Source organism: Miniopterus schreibersii (assembly GCF_964146895.1).
Source record: "Miniopterus schreibersii genome assembly, chromosome: 1".
In the NCBI taxonomy this organism is placed as follows: domain Eukaryota; kingdom Metazoa; phylum Chordata; class Mammalia; order Chiroptera; family Miniopteridae; genus Miniopterus; species Miniopterus schreibersii.
In genome coordinates, this window is record NC_138101.1 from 184,648,262 (window position 1) to 184,669,393 (window position 21,132).

A 21,132-nucleotide genomic window follows, 5' to 3' on the forward strand; every position below is an offset into this window, starting at 1 on the left:
CCCGCTGCTAGGAGGTAGGCCTTCAGGACTGGCTCTTGGCCCGTTTCTGCCTTTCACCTGGCTCAGCTCACTGCTCACTCCTCCATCACGGTGCCCCGGACCCCAACTGTCTCCCTGGCCTCCCTGGCTGGGGCGTTTGGGGGCGCGCTGGGAGGAGCGCACTGCTGAAGGCTTTCCCCCGCCGTGTACCTCCTGCTCCTTGAATCAAGGCCTCCGGATCCGCATGGATAGCTGAGATCTTTTCTTGGAGAAAGACACTTGGCTCCTCGCTCCAGGCCCCCCTGTGCCTGCCTGACTCTCCTCTTCTGCTCCCCCTTTCCTGCTCTTTCGTGAATTTCTTGCTCGCTGCCCGTCTGGGGCTGCCTTGTCCCCTCTCCTCCTTCCTTACCCGCTCAATATTTGTGTGTGTGACTTCTTCCTCTGTGTGCTCTCTGTCCCTCAACCCCTCTCTTCCTCTCTCCCTTCACTGCGAAGGGGGATCTTCCCTGAGGGCCGTCCCTGGCTGGCTGCTCCCGGGGCTCGGTGCAGGCAGCCACGATGAGTTTCACCGTGCACTCGGTGTTCTTCACCCTGAAGGTGAGCGTCCTGCTGGGGTCCCTGCTGGGGCTCTGCCTGGGCCTGGAATTCATGGGCCTCCCCAACCAGTGGGCCCGCTACCTCCGCTGGGATGCCAGCACGCGCAGCGACCTGAGCTTCCAGTTCAAGACCAACGTCTCCACGGGGCTGCTCCTCTATCTGGACGACGGCGGCGTCTGCGACTTCCTCTGCCTCTCCCTGGTGGATGGCCGCGTGCAGCTCCGCCTCAGCATGGACTGCACCGAGACCACCGTGCTGTCCGACAAGCAGGTGAACGACAGCGGCTGGCACTTCCTCATGGTGAGCCGCGACCGCCTGAGCACGCTGCTGGTGCTGGATGGCGAGGGCCGGTCTGGGGAGCTGCAGCCCCAGCGGCCCTACATGGATGTGGTCAGTGACTTGTTCCTGGGTGGAGTTCCCGCAGACATACGACCTTCTGCCCTGACCCTAGAGGGAGTACAGGCCATGCCCGGCTTCAAGGGATTAATCCTAGATCTCAAGTACGGCAACTCAGAGCCTCGGCTTCTGGGCAGCCAGGGCGTCCAGTTGGATGCCGAGGGACCCTGCGGTGACCGTCCCTGTGAAAATGGAGGGATCTGCTTTCTCCTGGATGGCCATCCCACCTGTGACTGTTCTACCACCGGCTATGGTGGCAAGCTCTGTTCCGAAGGTAAGGCCCTCTTTCCTATTCTTCTATTGTTAAGAGACCTACCTGGTGGGTTGGGTGAAGGCCAAGAGCCCTGATAGAAACCAGCTCTATCATTGAAGTGCATCTTTAGCTACATGTTAGATAATCGGGTCCTTTCCCCAAGGAGTAGTGAAAATCCTTTGCTTGGTCTCAATGGAAAATCCATCAGATCTCAGCAGAAAGAGAATCCTGGCTACTCAATCATGGGCTTCTTACTCAAATGTTTGGCTGTACTCAAAGGGCTGAATGGAGTGACTGTAGAATCTGTGCCTAGCTCAGCTCCTTCCACCACAGCACAGCTTAGCAGGATCAACATAGGGCAAGAAATCAGATAGAGGTAGGCAAAGTGGTTATCTCTGTCTCTCCTGATCCCTTGAGAATTGGGCCCTTGAGGGTGGATGGGAAATTCCCCATTACTTCCTCATAATTCCCAGCATCAGGAATGTCTGTGCAAAGAGATAGGGTAGATGAATTGCAGGCCCATGCTTGGCCCCATTGTAAACCCAGCTCTTCAGCTGTGCCCCTCCTCCCACAGTCTTCAGGGAGGTGCCTCCAGGAGGCATCTGGGGATGGGTCATCTCACCTCCTCCTTCTAGCACTAGGATTTTTCATATGAAGTTCTTCTTTCCATGTATGAGAATGGTACAGGAAGGCACAAAAAATGACAGGACCGTTGTCCGGTCAAGCCTCTGAAGGAGCTGGCAACACTCAGCATAGCCTTGGAGAACATCCCAAGTTGAATGACAATTTCCCAGGAAGAGGGAGGAAGGGACTCCTGCCCAAGGGCTTAGGTTGCCCTCACCTTATTTATCAAATTCTGACTGTTTGGGATTAGATCTGAGAAGTGGCTCAAGCTTTACTTAGAATCCAGATTCCTAGACTCCTGGACTCACTAAAGGCCTAGATTTCAGTACGAAGAACTGTTGAAGCGACCAAGTGTGTGAGAACTAACCATATGGGTGTGTGAGGGGAGGTTGGGTTGAGGAGCTGGCAGGGAGGTTACACTTCCTCCTATCCTTTTTGAGTTAAGCCCTTGATTCTTCTAGAGATGTTTGTGTAGCCATCTCATGCTGGTCTCTTCATGGAGGTGGTGGAATGGTATGGGGCAGAATAGTGATTCTCAACCTTGGCTGCACATTACGATCACCTGGAAGAGTTCAAAAACTTTCCGGCCATAGCATGAACCAAATTTATTCAGAAGCTTGTGGGAGTGGGGTTTAAGCATCTGTATATTTTTGAGGCTCCCCTGGTGATTCTATTGTGCAGCCAAGATTGAGAATCCACAGGTTGAGGGAGGTCAAGAGGTGGGGCCAGGTAAGTGTCTTGGCACTGACTTCCAAAATCTCTTCATTGAGGTGAAGCCCCACTGCCTTGAGATTTACAATGAGAAATGGTGTCTGCAGGTATTCCTCAAACTTTCCCAGAAGAGCTGAACCCCTAAAGCAGGTTGCAGTTGATAAGAATTTTAGTTACTTATAGCTATTAAATTTTTTTAAAATCAAAACTAAATTTGTTTCACAGGTGATATGTGCTGGAGACTAGGACACTTTCAGGGCCTGGTTGGAGGCTCCGTGTAGGTCATGTATGGGCTATCACAGGAGTGCCCCTGGGTCTCTGCTGCTTCTTGCCTCTACTGGGTTGGGCATCGGATCTCCCTTCCTTTGGATGGGCCACAGGAGAGGCAGGGGCAAGACATGCATGTCATTCTTTTCCGGCTTCTGTTTCCCCCCAGTGGACCCATTGGAAAAAGGGATGGGGAAGAGAGGCCAAGCCAACCCCAACCCACAAAGCCGCTTTGGGGATGTGGTTATTGAAGTGCTTCTCACAAGCAGGTGCCTTCTGGAGCTGACTGCTGTTCCAAAGCTTCTGGGCTTTGGAGAAAGTTTTGCTAAAGACGCTGACATGATCACTTGTTTTTCATTCACCCAAAGGATCTGTTCAGTCCTCAGAACTTGTACTGAAAGCTGGCATTCTTCCTTTCTAGGGAGCAGGGTGTTTGCAAGTGTGGTGCTAACTTGCTGATTACCCTTGATTGCATTTTTTGTGTTGAAAAAGAACTCATTTCCTCTGGGCAGGTCTGGATCAGCACTTTTCTGCAGGAAGAATCTCATACAGTATATGTATACAATTAGTCTTCTCCCTCTCTGTCTCTCTCTTTTTGTTTTGCTGTGTGTGTGTGTGTGTGGTCTACAGTGGAATTTCTTTGAAGCAGATTGAAGATAAATTTTTAAATATTTTTTATTGATTTTTAGAGAGAGAGGAAGGGAGAGAGATAGAGAGATAGAAACATTGCCGAGAGAGAAACATCATCAATCAGCTGCCTCCTGCACACCCCCTACTGGGCAATCGAGCCCACAACCCAATTATGTGCCCCGGTCAGGAATCAATCTGGCGACCTCTTGATTCCTAGGTTGACACTCAACCACTGAGCCACACCAGCTGGCAAGATAAATTTTTAATAGCTAAATACTATATATATATATATATATTTTTTTTTTTTTTAAATAATATTTCTTTCTACAGAGTTCAGATCATCTTGTGGACCGATACTTCTATCTGTAGAAGGCAAACACAAATGAGCTTAGCTCATTTATTCTCCTGTTAACGTAAATAGAGTAAATAAACTGTGAGTAAGGGGAACACTTGGTTGGCTTGGAACAGAGCAGTGCAGAGGTTGAGGCGAGGGCTGCTGTTGGGGACATATTGGAATTTACTGTTGATAGCTTGGAACCCGTTGATCCTGGTAATTGTTATCATGTCTAATCAATCACAAAAAGGCATAACAGACTTTTAGAGACTATCTGTTCTCTCCACACACAGTTAATTTTTAGAGTAAACGGGGAAAACTCACCTGTAACATATTAAGGGGAAAAACTCACAGCAGCTGCTGAGTGTCAAGCAGATCTGCATAAAACAAGATAAATCGCCTAGACAATTGCTCCCCATTTCCCTAAAGATGATGTGGTGAAGCAGGTAGTGAGGGTGCATCCATTCATTCCCTTTCCTCTTCCCCCTTTCAATTGCACAGGTCACAGAACTGAAACCAGGGGACTCACTCCCAGCAGTCAGTCCTGTGTACCAGGCATCTGGTTGTCCCAATTTGCAGGATGGGCCCTACCCCTTGACTGTGTGAGGGCTTGCACCGGGTGTGGAAGATTCATTTTGTACTTCATGCTTTAGCAGTTCAAGAGCAGGAAGAGCTGAGCGGGCTCCTGCAGCTTCAGATGGATGTGCTCAGGGCCTGTTGGAGGTGCTCTCTGGCCCATTAGCTCCTGGACGCCGGTGGTGTTGATGTTTGTTTGGCCTCTCTGGCTTTCTATGCTTCGATAGCTCCAAATGTCTCCATGCTGCATCTCAGGAGGAATGCACAGAGGGGATTATCTCTTTTATGGGCTTTAGGCTATTTTCAACCCCTGTTGGGTATTCTCCCTGGATAGGACTCAGAGGACACCAGAGACAGTTGCTATGGGAGCATTGGGCCTAGTGGTTGGAGGTCCTGGATGTAGTATCTTCTCTTTCGTGTGCCGAAAGGCTATTAGCTCTGTCTGCAGACCCAGCTCCACACAGCCTACATGGGGAGACTTCATTCCGAAACCCCCAAGGCAATTAATGGTCACGTTGAATATTCTGCCACATGATGGAGGGAGGAGTTGTCCAGATTTTTACTTCTGGATGTTATGTTTATGAGTGAAATATTTTGGTGCTTAACTCCAGATTTGCTCATGTTGCCATTTAATCTTGTCTTTTAGTCATGTTCTTGGAGGACAGAAGTGTAGATAATTCTAAATGGTTCTAAAATGATACATATCTGCTTTGGAAGTTAGTTTAAGCTATGGCACAGCACATTCACCTGGTGTTTTTTTTAGCACAGTCTGTCTGTTGTGGGCAGCGCTGGAGCTCACTGGGCAACGAGGAGGTAGCCTGAGCTCCCTCTAGAGAGCAGGTCCCTCTTGTGCCATTGAGAGTTTGTCATTATCTTGAAATGAGTTTAAACTTGATTGTTTATTTTTAATCCATTCTTCATTATGAATGTGCATGTATTGAATTTCTCAGCAATCTTATGGTCATGAAGAATTGATTCGTATCCAAGGTGTATACATTTCAGTACTAATCTCCCTGAAGAGTTCACTTAGCATGATGTCAGCCTGTTGCAGTGGGGTGGGGCCAGGGAAAGATGGAGTAGGCCTCACAGGTTGACCTCTACTCCCAAATATCATTTCATGGGCCAACTGTCTTTTCCTGTTGACGTAGGCAGGTGCACCAACAGGAAGCTGCTTGTCTTGAGTCTCAACTGTAAAGTTTTCAGGTGTTGGGATCCTACAGTGAAGTATAGTGGTGGGTGTTGGTGACAGGCCGACCCTTATTATAAGCACAGTGTTGTATGGTCTCCCATCCCCCATCCATCCTACTGTCTGAAGCTGATATCCTACTTCGGTTGGTTTGATTGATGGCTCAACACCACTGTGTGGCCTTGGTATGCCTTCCTGAAAGTGAATTTTAATCCTTTTTCTTTTTATTGAGAATTTTGTGACTCTCTCCCCATTTCTCAAAGCCAGAACTAGGATGGAATGGTACTCCAAGAGGAGGTGCTTACCTGAGCATTTACCAAGGGCCAAAGACATCGGATGCTGGAGCTGGGTACCAGGGGTCGCCACAGCTGGATCCTCCTTTGGGCAACTTGTGTAAAAACACAATCATTTCCCTTCCCCCTTCCCAGTGCACATGCAGAATTGTAATGGGCTTTGTTCCTAATGTGTGTCGCCCTGAAAGGTCTGGGAGGTGGGGGTGGGGCGTGGGGGGCTGGAGGGGAGTGATGAGTAGTCAGAGAGTAAAGACTAACTCCTTTCAGAATCTTTATCCTTGGTATGGAGCCTGAAGCACAGAAACAGGGCCTTAAAACACACAAAGGAGGACTGCTGCTTCCCAGATGCAGTGCCCCACCCGCATTCAGGCGTTAGGTGGGACCAGCAAAGCCAGCAGGGGCTGTCGCTAGGAGCCTGAATAGGGGTCTGATTGCTCTTTTTCCCTCCACTCCTCCTGATTACCAAATGAGCTTTCCTGGGCATGCTGTATGCTAAATGGCAGAGCAGCCGCCTGCCACTTGCTGCAATAGACCCTCTTTTAACTGCTGAGGGAAGAGCAATTTTTTACACTGCAGCCCCCTCCCCCCCCCAGCATCTCTGCTGCCTTCAGAGAAACAAGACCCTTCCTCTTCCCCACTTCAGTGGGGTGAGAGCAGCCTTCTCACTTTGCAGAGCCTGCACACCAGCTGCAGGCTGCAAAGGGGGTGGGCCTGGGGTGATGCTTCAGCCCAAATTCAGGAGGGTTGAGGGTCGGCAGGCATTTTGCCAGGAGCCTTGAGTGGCACTGAACTTGCATTTGCATTTGGTAATGAGACACCACAGGCCCAGCGCTGGGGGCTAATTATCTTTAAGTCCCCTATCTCCCTTTGCAGGCTGCCCTGGAAAGATGGCTCCCAGTTCCTGGGGCAGCTGCCCATCAGCTGGGTTCTCTCCCTCCATCATGGGACAGAAGAGGTGGGGTGTGGGCTGTGCTTGGGGGATGGGACTAAAGTGCCGTCCCTTATGACTCCTGTTGCCCTGTAGTCACTGGCCCCACAGTGTGTGTCCAGTGCAGTGAGGCCCCAGAGATGGGTCTAGAGTGAGAGAGGCTTTGGACAGGGCTCTGAAGGTCAGGTCCCCTTCCTTGGGCAAAAATAATAATGATATTGTTACTATTACTATTATTGAATACCACCAGGTGCCTGACATCCTAGGAGTGTTGAGACGGTGTGAGGGCAGGTTCAGATGCCGCCTGTTGGGCAGGTGCTCTGGGACCTGAGAGCCCAGATCCCCACCCTGGCGTTTTATGTCTGCTCCTAGGCTCCCTTCTCAATTAACACAAATGGCCTGTGTCTCCATGGTGAAACGGAGCGTTGCCTCCCTGGATGCTGATGACAAGCAAAATGTGAAGCTCCTGGTGTAGGAGGTTATCAGCTAGGCCAGACCCAGGAGACTCGCTCTTCCCAGCCAGAGAGAAGGAGAGAATGTGAGAGCACGAGAGAGAATGAGATGAATGATTCCGAGCATTCAGTTCTCACCCTCAAGGCCCTGGTTTGAAATCAAGTGACTGGGAGTGGACCCCCGGGTCCCGAGGCTGCTGGAGCGAACTACACCGCACTGGAGCATCACCGGACAGCATGACCTCTGCAGACTTACCTTTGGTTTCCCAGGTGCCAGGAAGTACCCAGCACCCCCCTCGGGGTTGGCGGTAAAAGACGGAGCTCCTGGATCACTCTGTCAGACTCCTTTTCGCTCTCCTGCTGCTTCCTGACTCTCTCCATAGAAAACAAAACCCAACTCCTTCTCTGTGTTTATTCTGCTCTTTTCCTTTGTGTGTGTGTGTGGGAGGGGGGATTATTACAGAGGCGGATTTACCATGAAACCGAAATTGTTATATATCCTCACTCACATGGGCCTCTTCAAGGCCCCCACCTCATTTTGCATTTATAATTATTTTTCTTAAGGAACCCCCAATATCACAAGCTCCTGGCCCCAGCTCTGTGGATCCGCCTCTGTTAGGAGGACGTGTTGCTGTCCAGTGACAGCAATGTTGCCTTGGGTGAATGTGTGGTTCCCCGATGACCCACGACCCTTCATCACAGACGAACTGTCCTTCCCTTCGAAACCGTAACCGACAGGGCAGGAAGAGCCGTGGAGAGGGAGTGCGGGAGGGTGGAGGGGAGCTAGGAATAGGTTTGGGAGTGTGGGGGAGGAGGAGCCATCGAGGATGTCCAGTGGGTAAAGAGAGGAAGTGTTTGGAAATGTTTGCAGTAGGTTTAGAGGAACAAGCTGGTGTTTGAACAGAGGGAACACCCCAGTCCCCTTCCTGAGATTCTCCCAGCTGAAGATGGGATGTTTGGTTTGCCACGGCTCGGTGGGGGGCTGTGTTCTAGGTGACAGGCTGTGGCTGACGGAGGAGAGGCGGGCAGCGTGGCTCTGCAGGCCTGTCTCCGTGATCTATTTGGGAACTGACAGTGCCAGTGGGTTGTCATTACTGCTGCTGTTCTCCAGAAATTGATGTCTTTGGGTGACCTATTTAAAAGCAATACAGGGCCCCCTTTAAATGTGTCATTGTCTGTAGCTGCTCTCAAACCTCCGCTGATGTCCACAATGTTCCTAAATCATGTATTTTCCAAAGTTAAAAAAATTTTTTTTAAACCCAAGAACCAGTACCAGCAGCTTTTAGAAGCAAATTGATCTCATAGTCATCCAGCCAAACCACCCAGCGCCACTCTGATAAAACAGACTTTGCATGTGGTCCTGGAAACTGAACGCTTTCCACTCTTTTGGGGGAGACAATGGGGAGATGCTGTACTCCGTGAGGGTACACGAGGGCCTGAAGGTGGGGAGATGAAAGAAAGGCAGCGACTGGAGCTGTGGGCAACTTGAAGCTCCCAGCTTAAGCTGTGAGATACATTTAGGATCCTTTTGGCTTTACTGAGGCTTTTATTTAAGTACGGTATCTTTGTAGCTAAGAAAATGACCCTGGGGAGCTTTGCCTTCAAGTTTCTCCACGAAACTCTACGCATCTGATTCTCTCCTGATGTTTTTGCCTCGCGCCTGCCAGTTTGGTTCTCCTGGAGCGGTCCCGTTTGCGGGTGCGAAGTCCTCAGAGGACAGTCTCAGTAGCCCAGTGGCTGTTGGAAACACTAGGGCTGGTGTCTCCACTCCAGCAGGCGGTGCCTTTCAGGCAGTTCCATAATCTCTCCTTCAGGGATGATTGACAATGTGCTGCCTGTAACCCCTGGAGAACAGAGACAGTGTAGAGTGAGAGTACCACTTACTTAATAAGTTGCTTTCAAATAGAAACAAGTGCCTGGCATGCAAGGAGGGACGGCTGAAATCACTCATCCGTGATCCAGACAGCGGGAAAGGGCTGGTAAAGCTGGGGAGTCATGGGACACTCACCATCCCATTGTCCCCCTGGTGCTCTCAGGCTTCTTTCCTATTCAGAGGGGTCCTGTCTCTTGCACGGTCAGCCTTGGATGGCTGAAGGCAATGGGAAGAGTGGGCTCTAAGGGTGTCAATCCTCTTACCCATGGACTTCTTAAAAGACTAGTCACTCCACAGTGTATTTGCTTGATCTGGGTCAGGCAAGACAGGGCTGGAGTTCAGGCTGAGGCAATGTTCTGTGAGCCTCTTGTCAGTTTTCTTCTTGTGTATGGCATGAAGCGCACACAGATCCCATGACCATGTAGAAGACCATACAACATTTATGTGGCCTCCTGCTCATGGCTTTTCCCTATGTAGTGCACTGGAAACCAAGGCACATTGTGAAGAATCATGAAATAATAAGTTTGGAGAGGATTTGAAAAGTCACTGAGGCTAACTACTCATTTCCCATTCTCTTTTCCACTGTGTATTTGCTCCCCCCACCTCCCCCACCCAGTCAACTGCAGTGACAGGGGCTCAGTGCTTTTCAAGGCAGCCTGATGTATCACTGCTCTCAGGGAGCTAGCTCTTCCTACATCAGGCCAAAGTCAGCTTCCCAGCCACTTCCTCACTGGTCCCCATTCTAATGAAAGCAGTGGGCCTTGTGGGTGAGGGGGACGGGTGGGTCCTAGCATTTCTGGATGATGCTTTGCAGGAAATAACCCTGGTGTCAAGATTCATAAGGGATTCTCTAATGTGGCACTAGTGATGCACATGCCACTGAGTTGTTTAGAATTAACTGCTTGTGATGAATCTTAAACAATGGGGGAGGCATTGATGTGGGAAGAGAGTCTGATGTAAGCAGGTGATTCATGCGCCAGTCATTCTGTTCCTGGGAACTTGCACTCTGAAAGATCCATGGTTAGCCCATCTCTGGCTTTATAATCTGTGCCTTATTTCATCCCCTAAGATGTCCCATCACCCTCCATACACAGCTAGCTTTCAGCATCTCTGAATGTCCAAGGAGCCCCTTGGACATCTTAATGGCTCAGCGGTAAGATGAGAAGTTCTAGAATGCCGTGGAAAAGAAGAAAATGAAATTAGATTGGACTTGCTTGGCAAGCCCATCCTGGTCGCCAGGGTCAGACACCCCAACGGATATCAAGATTTTGCTAAAAAGCCTAACAGGATGCTTACAGTAAAAGATACAGGCATGAAATGGAGCAGTATTGAGTAGCTGCTCCTGGAGACTGGCCTTGGGAGCATAAGCCCTAGCTGAGAATGCTTCTTCCTCTGCCAGGTTGCCCTGGGTGTCCCGTGTTTTTGGCACTGTTGGGCAGAAGTCTCCTAGGAGAGGGATTAGGCAGGGCTAGAAGATGTTATTCCCACATTGGCATAGACTAGAATTCCCTCTTGCACCCCAAAGGGGAGGAGGCTAGTCTTGGCTCTCAGCCACCTCCCTATTGACCATCACTTTACTGACACTGCAGTAAAGAAAGGAGGCCTGTCTTGTAATTTTGTGGTTTAAAATAGTTTACTTTTAAGAGCAAAGCCCACAGACATCATTTTAAGTCCAAGCATTGCAATATACCCAGAGTCACCGACTTCTACTTGGAGGCCCCATTGTCCAGCCAGGCTCCATGGACCCCAAGCATGTGCTGGGAAATGGGCCTGACCACCTCACAGTCATGTAGTAATGGCCACATAGGAAGAAGATGGTTGGATTTCAGTTGCTGTAGAAACTTTGCTGTTTGCATATCCCGATGTTGAGTTTTCAGCCTTGTGTTAATACAGATCAGGCCTATTTCCCCCCCTAGTAGAATATATAACCAGTGGCTACGTTTTAACGTGTCTCTTGGCTCCCTTTGGCTTTCACATCCTTAATGCAAGTTGCAGTAGCTCAGGTGGGTTTCCCAATTCCTGTTGTAAAAATGTATGTGAAGAGGTGCTGTCTTTGAGAACTATAAGACATGAAATCAAGGTGGAACTGTTTCCCTTTGTTAATTACTGCACATACAGGCTTGGATGATAAATGCCACATCTCTGGTATCTGACAAAAAGCAAGTGCTCAATAAATGATCATTGCCTTAATAATGTGTGCGTGTGAGTGTGCATTCATGTTTTGTATGCATACACATCTGTTGGTGTTCATGTATGTGTCTGTGTGCTTGCTAATATGGGTATGGATGGATGCAGGGTCCCAGGAATGTGAGCTCAGCGATGGCTGTTGAATAATTTAATCAGCAAGGTCAGATATGACTTGGACCACAGTGGCATGGACCACCATTGGAAATGCTTTCTCTCCTTTAATGGGAAAACTGGTGTGTTTACTCTGGGAAAGTTTTCATTGAATCTGTGTCAAGTACATACACAGTCCACTTGCTTTAATCTAATTGAGGACAGACGAGAAAGACTTTTGTTGTTGTTGTTTACAAACCAATGGTTTCCTATAACAATTATAGGCAGCAGCCAGCCTGGGACCATGTAAATGCATGTGGAATGGCTGTTTGAGGCAGGCACGTTGTTGTTACTAGAGATGGAGAGGCCCCATTAGCTTGTGTGGATTCCCTGGAGAAGACAAGGCTCACTGGGGACAGGATAATTGTCCTTGGATATCGGAAGAGCTGCCGTATAGAGGAGGGAGTGGATACAGGGCAGGAGACTGGAAGGGATCAGAGCTACAGAGGAAGAATTTTGATGCTTAGAGCTGTTGGACCATGAAATACGTAGTGTTGCCAAGCCTAGTCACTGGGAGGGGTGCAGCAGGTGCTGTAGTGACACCTGTCAGGAGTGGGTGCTGGTGTGTATGTGCCTCCGAAACAAGGACTCCATGGCTCTGGGATCTCAGCAGCCATGTCCACCCTTATGTTCGATCATACACATCCTCTGCCTTTCAGGGAGTGGGAAGGTTATTCTCCAGATAAGCGGCCTTGAAAAGGGGGCACATGCAAGACCCCCTTGCCTATATCTGTGGGGATATAGGAAGGAAACGATGAAAATGTAAGGTTAACTTATATGCAAATTACTTATAAAGATATATATGTCTATTGGAAGAACATAGTAAAATTATTTTTTCTAATGGGGAGTTTGGTCAGAAAGGTTTGGAGTATACTTAAGTCTGCATTTCTCCTTCTTTAATCAGTTATAGTTACTCTTGGCTTCCTGTTGAAATTCCTCACCCTTGGGGCTTGCAGCTTTCAGGTGGAGGCTGCTGCCAGAAGTGTTCCTGATGCCAGTGGTGTGTGCTGGGCTCCTCTACTCTGTCTCCAGCCCTGTGTGTGGTGGTCATGGCTCACCTGGCCAGGTGATTTTGGAGGGCCCCATAGGAAGGTACTGCGGCCACACCTTCCTCTTTCTGAGGCCTCATTGTTCGGAATTACTAATGCTGATGGTCCCTGATTTGCAATGGTTCCCTTTATGACTTTTTTGACTTTACAATGGTGGGAAAGTAATAACATTCAGTAGAAACCATACTTCAAATCCTGAATTTTGGTCTTTTCCTGGGCTAGCGGTATGCAGTATAATACTCTCCTGTGATGCTGGGCAGCTGCAGTTGGCCTGCCATCATGAGGGTAAACGACCGATATGCTACAGTGTGTTCATTGTGTAGGATGATTTTGCCCAACTCCAGGCTAATGTAAGTGTTTCGAGCACATGTAAGGTATCCTAGGCTAAGCTATGATATTTGGTAGGTTAGGTGTATTAAATGCATTTCCAACTTAGGATATTTGCAACTTAGGATGGGTTAATTGGGACTACTATTTCAGAGCTTCTTTTAGCATAGAAGTCATGCTACTTACTGAAGTAACTGGACTTTGAAATATCTTCAAGCATTAGCAAAGCAGTCAGTGATGTATAATGGTCTATTTGTTGGACTAGGCCACCTGTTTATTGGAATAAGTTCATTCTTCTAATATTCATGGATTGAGTGCCTCTTATATACCAGTGTGGTCCCTGCCCTTGAGGTGCTTATGGTCTAGTTGGGAAGCCTGTTAGGGAAACAGGTGCAGAACACATTGGAGCTGCTAATACACTAGGTAGAATGTAGGATAGCTCACAAGGGAGTGTTCCACCTGCCTGGGTGGGGTCAGGAGGACACCCAATAGTGCAAACTCTTGGGCTGGACTTGGGAGCTTTATTTAGTAACTGGGAGGAAGGGGCCTTCAGGGCAACCCTCTGAACCAGCAGGATGCTATTTCTAGTAGTTTGCAGTATTAATGTGGCTGGTTTGGAGGACTGAGGACTATGGAGGGTAATAAAAGGAGTCAAGCAGGGTGTTTTAAACACTAGGTAAGGATTTTGGACATTATTTCTTTCTGCAATTGGGAGTCCTCAGAAGTTTTTCAGCTGAGTAGTGAAAGTCAGATTTGAACTTTAGAAAGATGGTTCTAGGGGAAGTTTGCACAATGGATTGGCTGGCGATTAGGGAGGCCAGGAGAGGCTATTGTGTGGTTTTAGTGAGAGAAGAGACTGTCCTAGTGATGGAAGAAATGCCAACTGCAGAGATGTTAAGGAGAGAAACTCAATAATTGGGAAGGCTGTGACTTTTAGTGTGATCTGGCTCAGACTGCCTGGCTCTGACACACACTAGCTGTGCAAACTGGGGCAAAGGACTTAACTTCTCTGTGTTTCACTTTTGCCATCTGTGCAATGGGAATAATAGTGCTCATCATTTAGGATTGCCATGAGATTTAAATGAGCTAGAGCACATAGAATGCTTAGAACAATGCTTGGTACAGAGTAAGCATTCAGTGAATATTAGTCATTATTACAAATTATTATTGATTACCAATTACTATTATTGAAAAGGGAAAGGAAAAGCTTTGATAACATGCTCCTCTGGTTGTAGGTATAACTAGAACAGGAAAGTCAGTGGGAGGAGCGGATTTGGGGTGAAGATGGGGGGAAGGTAACAATCAATTTTGGTTTGTCTATATCCTGACTTCTCTTCAGAGGCTGTAGGACACCTGCAGGGAGATGGGCAGAGGCAGGTAGGGGCAATGGTTGTGTGAGGGAAGAGGCCAGGGCTGGGCGCAGATGTCGGCATTGTTGTTCTAGGGGGTGAGGGAAGGCTTGCACATGGGTGAGGTTGTCCAGGCAAGGAGCATAATTGAAAAGTGGAGAAGGGTGACCTGGAAACCTGTGGGAACCTTAATATTTAGTATAGTAAAGGAAAAGGAATCCATGAGATAGATTAAAGCAGATGACCAGAGTTGTAGAAGGAAACTAGGAACAGAAGAAAGTTCCTTAAAATTCTCCAGTGGTCAGACAATGAAAGAGTACACCTTCTTAGCCTGTGTGAAGTTGGAGCATGCATTTGAATGCAATAAAATGGCATCAAAATTTATATAATTTAGTTTCAAAGACTATTAACATTGGCCTTTCTTCTACCTTCAATTTAGTGAGGTAATTGAGAAAATTTCTACAAATAGAAATTTGAGAAAACTTCTGCAAATAGAAACTTAAGTCTCATGTACCGATGACGGACCTGAAGGATTTTGGATGTCCTCGTGACTGTTTCTAGCTCCTAGAGCATCAGAATCTGATCAGTGATCTGAAAGATACAAACCCAGAGAAATGAGGTGACTTGCCCAAGATCAGCAAGTTGGCATTCTGATTTCCACTTTGCTTTTCTTTGAGACCACGACATTAAACATGAAATGCCTTCGATACACTTTTCTTAGAACTGGGTATTGAATTCTCTGGGGTACCAGCACTGATGCTGAGCTCGAAGCCAAACCCCTTCTCCTGGTGTTCGGGGAGAGAGTCCTCTGGCTCCAGTCCCTGTGAGCTGAAAGAACCAGATCCCCCATAGTGGAGGCACAGAAGCCCCTGGCTCAGCAGCTGGTGATATAAGTGCTAGTAATTAATCCACTTGTGGTTTCTCTATCCCTGCCCAGGGCTGGGGTGCTTGGAAAGAAAGCAAAATACTTTCTTAAGGAAATCGAGGTTCAGTTCTGGTTGTCTGCTGGCTGCCTTCCTCCTGTTTCCGCCTCTCTAGGGCTGGGGTGGGGGCGGGCGCATGTCCCGACTGCTTGCTGTGCATTCGTTTTCCAGGAATTTCAGGACACGGGAGTTTTCACGCAGCTGTGTTGTTTATTGCTGTTCAGCAATCTGAAGTTGCTTATCCAGCGTAAGTCAGAACGGGGAGCCTCGGGAGGAAGGGGAACGCCTTTGAACATTTTTCTAAGCAGAAGGAATTGAGGTGTTAGGGGCCCAGCTGGCATGTAATTGGAACCAAGAAATGGAGGCTACGTGAGCATGCATGCTCATAGGGAATCTCTTACTGAAACGCGGAGATGTTTCTAGAAAAGTCTTTCTTTCCACCCTGTACAATGACAGCAGACACTTACTGAGGGCCCACTGTGTGCCACAAGCCCTGGGCGCAGAGTGATGACCAAGACACCTTCATGCTTCATTAACCACGCAATCGTTAATTGCTTTGAAAGGTGAAACATAGAGTAACAGTGGCCTCTTCATACCTAGCAGAGCAAAGACTCTGTGAAGTTCAGGGGTGTGATTAAGACACTCCAAGGAATCACAGGGTTCCAGGGCTTCTTTTGGACCCAGTTCTCAGGCCAGCTCTCCCAGCCTGAGTTTGCCGGCCGAGGATCACACGTGGAGCTGGTGGACTTAGGGCTGAGGTTAGCTTAGTGCCCACCTCTAGTCATATTATTGGGTTTAGCCTCAAAGGTGCCACCTTAATTTCATGGGAATCTTCAGATTTATCACCTGCTTATTTTGGTAGACTAAATTTAATAACAATGATGGTGATGAACTAATTCCCATGAAGTGATTTCTACGTGCCAGGCACTGGGGTAGGTGCTTTCAAACGTGACTTCCTTTAATTCTTCCAACCACTTCAACCAGGAGGTTTTGCTGTTGTTTCCCTGATTTTATAGACGAGGGGACTGCAGTTGAAGAGAGGAAGCCGTCACTGCCTAGGAGACAGGCCTGGGCGATTGACGTGGAGACGGAGCTCTTGCTCACCTCACTCTGCCCCGTCTTCAATCTGGCATGAAACAGTGGCTCCTGAGGCCATCAGGACCCAACCCCATTCTCTGCTGGTAGAGAAGGTGAAGATGAAAGGTTCTGAAACAAGAAGGCCACAGTGATTGTCATCTGAGGCCAGCCTACAGGGGCTTGTTCCTCAAGTAGCCTAACAGCACAAGTCCTACCCACAGCCCAGAAATCGGCTTGAGCGTTTCCAAAAAGCTGCCCTTCTTCCTAGTGCTCATGTTCAGCTAGGACCTGCCCTCCCAGGTCTTCCCACCTGCCACTATGGGTTTTCTTGGTACGTGAAGAGGAATAGGGGTTGTCCTGACCAATCCATGCTCTTCAGCTCTTCTTACCAGGGTCATTTATATTCCAGGCTGTCTAATAAATTCTCAGTCTGGAGGAGTAGGGGTATAATCTGAGTCTAGGCATCAGTTTGATCCCGAATGGCCTAACATTTATCAAACACTTACTGTTTCAGGCACTATGTGAGTAGGTTTACCTTTTATCTCCATTTTAGACAAGGAGGCTGAAGCACAGAGAGACTCCCAAATCTACCCTCAACCTAGGAGGACAGACACACAAAGGGGCTAGTTTTACCATTCTTCAGGAAAACAAGAAAAATGAACATAGTGTAGGAAATTCATTATAAAACCACATTAAAAAAAATTCTGATATCATGCCCTTTTATTTTGGGGGGTCTTAAATGCCTTTCATTTAAATTTTTTTCATATATCTTTATTGATTTCAGAGGGAGGAAGGGAGAGGGAGAGAGAGAGAGAAACATCAATGATGAGAGAGTCATTGATCGGCTGCCTCCTGCACGCACTCTGGATCGAGCCTGCAACCCGGGCCTGTGCCCTGATTGGGAATCGAACCACAGTCTCCTGGATCATAGGTCTATGCTCAACAGCTGAGCCTCGTCCGCCAGCCGATGCCTTTTATTTTTAAGAAAATATGGTAATACAAAGGGTCAATTTGGGGTTTTTATTCTTTCCTGGCAAAATAAAAATCTAGTTATCCTATGTTAGTTTCCAGAGTTGCTTTAAGCATGTTATAGGTAAATACAATCTCTTAGTCTGAGTATCATCATTGCAGGCAATCGCTGGCTTCTTTTGCTGTCTTCTCCCTAGGAGTAAAGTATTTGGGGAATTTTATTCACTTTCTATTTTGATCTTTTATCAGAAAAACATTGCCACTGGACAGGACCTCTAAGACCTCATACTTTATTTTCCTTCAGCATTTACCAAGGTGTTTTGATTGCACACTTTGACCCTGAGACCTTCTAACTCTATGTTGGTATAATCAGGATTAGACAAGCACTGAAACATTTTTATCAAGGGAATGTTTTTCAGAAGCAAACAATGTGAGGCTCATAATTCCTCAGTTCATTTTCTCTTCAGCATAGTTTTTAAAAAAATATATCTTTATTGATTTCAGAGAGAGGAAAAGAGAGGGAGAGAGAGAGACAGAAACATCAGTGATGAGAGAGCCATTGATCGAGCCCACAACCTGGGCATGTGCCCTGACCAGGAATCGAACTCTGATCTCCTGGGTCCTAGGTCAACACTCAACTGCTGAGCCACGCCCGGCCGGGCTCTTCAGCATAGTTAAACCACATTTTATTTTTCCAATTCATTTGTATCTTGAGGGATTCTTTTGAACGAGATCAATTCCACTCCGTGTGTCTCCTCTAGTGAAGATTTGGTTCATGATCAGCTGTTTTGTGTGCCTGTGAGATGTTGCCTGTGTAGCTTCCCCCATTGCGATGTCCTTCTGTGGCCATTCCCCCACCACATCCAATTTTCTCACGTCACATTTGCTGATGTAAATTTTGTCGTGAATGTTTTATGCTTCCTTCAATGTTTTAGTCAATAACAAATTTCACCATGTGCATGCTTAGCTGCTGTCAGTTCCATTTTGTGTTTTTTTCCCTGACAGGTCTAATTTTTTTCCAGGTCAATTTTTGCAGTTCAAAGAATCACTTCCTACAACTAAAGCCAGTCTCTTTCCTGAGTGTTTTTTGTTTTTTTTTTTAAAGCAGGTACAAAACATATAGGAGAGGTCACAGCATCAGGGTCAAAATATCTTGTGTTGTTTAGAGACATCATTGACCCAGGATTAAGAAATGGACCCAAGGTCATAGGTGAAGTTAGCAGCAGAGTTCTCTTGGGTCGTTTTAGAATGCACAGCTCCTCTAGCTCAGAGAAGGGCAGGGCAAAAATACGATATTGGGGTCATCTTGATGGTGTGCCTGCCTCCTCTTAGCCTCTGCCCCTCAACTCTTCTTCAGAGCCTAACAGAATTTCCACTGACCCTCCTCCCTAAGACATGGCAGCTGGGGCCGCAGTTCAAAGCCTCTTGGCTTCTCCCTGCTTCCCAGCCAGGCGCCGTAGGCTGTATGTGCACTGGGCGTGATTTACAAACAGCAGGACCAACAAGGAGAAATCCTGTCTTGTGGAGAATTAGGTCAGTGGCAGAGTTCGGGAGAGGAAATCAGGCGTTGTTGGCCCCTCTTTCAGTTTACTCTCCTTGCCTGAAGCAATCAGGGCAGAGGCCAAGGGTGCTGCTGGGACAGACGTCTGGGGGCTGGCAGTGCCCATGCATGTGTTCGTGTGTGGTTGTGTGAGAACGTGAGAGTGGTGTGTGTCCCAGCCACTTGGGATCCCCCCGCCCCCCGCCTTGGTGTATTTGTGTGGATTACTCTCAGGGGATATTAGTGTTGTCTAATAACAGCCATGGATTTATCAAAGGATTTGTGTGATTAATTCTCCAGCAAAGTACAGCAGATAGCTTAGAGCTCAGCCTGTGCGGTGGGTCTACAGCCCCGTTCCCTGTCCTTTCTAACTGGTTCTGGGGGAGGCTCCCCTTTCTTCCTTGTTGTCTTGGTTGTTGAAGGCCCTAATGTTTGGGCCCCCACCCTAAGGCAGCTGAAACCATTTCCCGTCATTATAATGCATGAGCGAGTACCCAGGAAGATGGCGAAGTCTCCAAGTTCATGTTCTTGGTCCTCTATGGAAGCTGCAGAGATGTGGCCACCACTGTACTCTTTGTACTGGGTTTTCTCCCAGACCCCTGTCTAGGCACTGGTGCCCCAACTGTGGCCCAGTGGGAACAGCAGTGAACTGGGACACAGGTGACTAGAATTCTGGTTTCAGCTTCAACACTGTCCAGCTGGGTACACATGTCAGTTCCCTTGTCTTGGATCTGTTTCTCTCATCTGAGCCTCAGAGGATCCTGTACAACTTTATGGCACTGGTCACAATAATAATTAAATAGCTAATTGTCTGGTTATTTGTGGCCCATTTCCCCAGCTAGACTTGAAGCTCCAAGAGTGCGGGATTCTTGCCTGAATTGTTCACCTGCCATTACCCTAGCGTCTAGCACTGTCCCTCAACATCGATCTGTGTAATGACACATGGAGGTCTTCAGTAAATAGCAGCTTGTAATGGACAGTGATCCCTGCGCTTGTCTTTTGGGTCATAATTTTACATGCCTTAGTTCCTTATAACCCTTACATCAGTCCTACCAGGTATGTAGATTGTCCCCATTTTACAGATGGGGAAGTAAGGGCTCAGAGAGGATATTTAACATGCCCGAGATCAAATACATAGTGTGTGGAAGAGCCAGAAGTTTTACCCAATTCTTCCTAACTACAGAGCCCTGTGCTATCTGCGGGGGGCAGGGAAATTGAAGATGTCTGCGTCTAAGCTGTTGCTGGAACATGTGGGTTGCCCCTCCTGTGCTCTGTTCCTCTATCTTTTACTAGATGGCGGGACAGCCTATCATTTAGATCAGTTTCCCTCTTGATTTCCTGGTACCCTCTGAGCTGCAGTGTCTACCTCTCTCCCCGGTGGGCCATACTTAGTTAGGGAGGTCAGCATCCATTTCTTTACTCAGGGAGATGGCATTTGGACCCTGACCCCTGGCAGTGACCATCTGCTATGAGGATTTTTCTGAAGCTCTCGTCCTATTGGGCAGGAGCCTATTGTAGGTGCCAACCTCATGACCTAAGTCAGGGAAGTATTATTTAGCTAGAGATGCCTTTTGTTTGCAAGGCTTAAACAGCTCAGTAGAAGCTCAACTTGGCACTTTCAGTTTGTGTGTCAACAAGTGAGCAGAGACACTAGTGTTAACATTTTCAGTAAGTTTTTATTGAATGTTTACTCTGTGCCTGGTGTTGTGCTAAGCACTTTATATAGATCATCTCATTTGATCCTAACAGTCATAAAAATTAGGTACAGTCAGTTCTGCTGTGATGCGTGTTTTAAAAGTGAAAATTTGTTCCAATGTGATTAATATATTAGGGAACTATTTGAGCATAATAGTTTCGTTTTTGAGTATGCATGATTTCATCCATGAGAAACACTAGGTGAAGGCAGAGAGCTGCAGCCAGATGAATCAAGCTGTGTAGGAATACATAGGACGCACGCACCTCAACATGCCAGCTCCTTCCATTTCCATGTGTGTTATATGAGCCACGCCGGTCCAAGTTCAGATGACCCTCCTCTCGTGGCTTCATACAACTCATGAACTTCCCACTTCTGCGAGCCAACTTCAGGTCTTTTTCAAGTGCTCTACTTATTGTAGCATTTATGTGTTTCTTAACCATTTAACACATATAAAATGGTTTCCTAGCTTTCATTTTTATTTAACTTTTTAGAGGACGGATCACGTACATGAATTCATAGGGCTGTTGTGAGGATAGGATGAGCTAATACATGGAAAGCATTGAACAGTAAACACCCAATTATTTTGGTATCATTTCCACTTTACAAGTATGAAACAAGGTTTTTTAAACTTGTAGTCTGTCATTCTTCCGTGCCAGCAGGAGCTTGAATCAGTCTGCTAAGGGACACAGGAAGATACCAAAGCACAACACAGTTGTTGCTCTTGAAGACACGGACATAGGAGAAATTAAGAACGATAACAGTGACA

The 21,132-nt window shown here is 47.5% G+C and overlaps 1 protein-coding gene across 6 annotated transcripts in view; it reads left to right on the forward strand.

Moving 5' to 3' along the window:
* Nucleotides 1-537: 537 nt before the first annotated feature.
* The window catches only part of NRXN3 (neurexin 3), a gene marked incomplete at both ends in the record, with an annotated part of 1,307,801 nt that continues 1,287,206 nt past the window's right edge, over nt 538-21,132 (forward strand). For all 6 annotated transcript variants that reach the window (XM_081139380.1, XM_081139378.1, XM_081139379.1 and 3 more), the window contains one exon: nt 538-1,246. In XM_081139380.1, coding sequence (XP_080995506.1) covers nt 538-1,246 — 709 coding nt within the window. The remainder of the gene's footprint in view (nt 1,247-21,132) is intronic.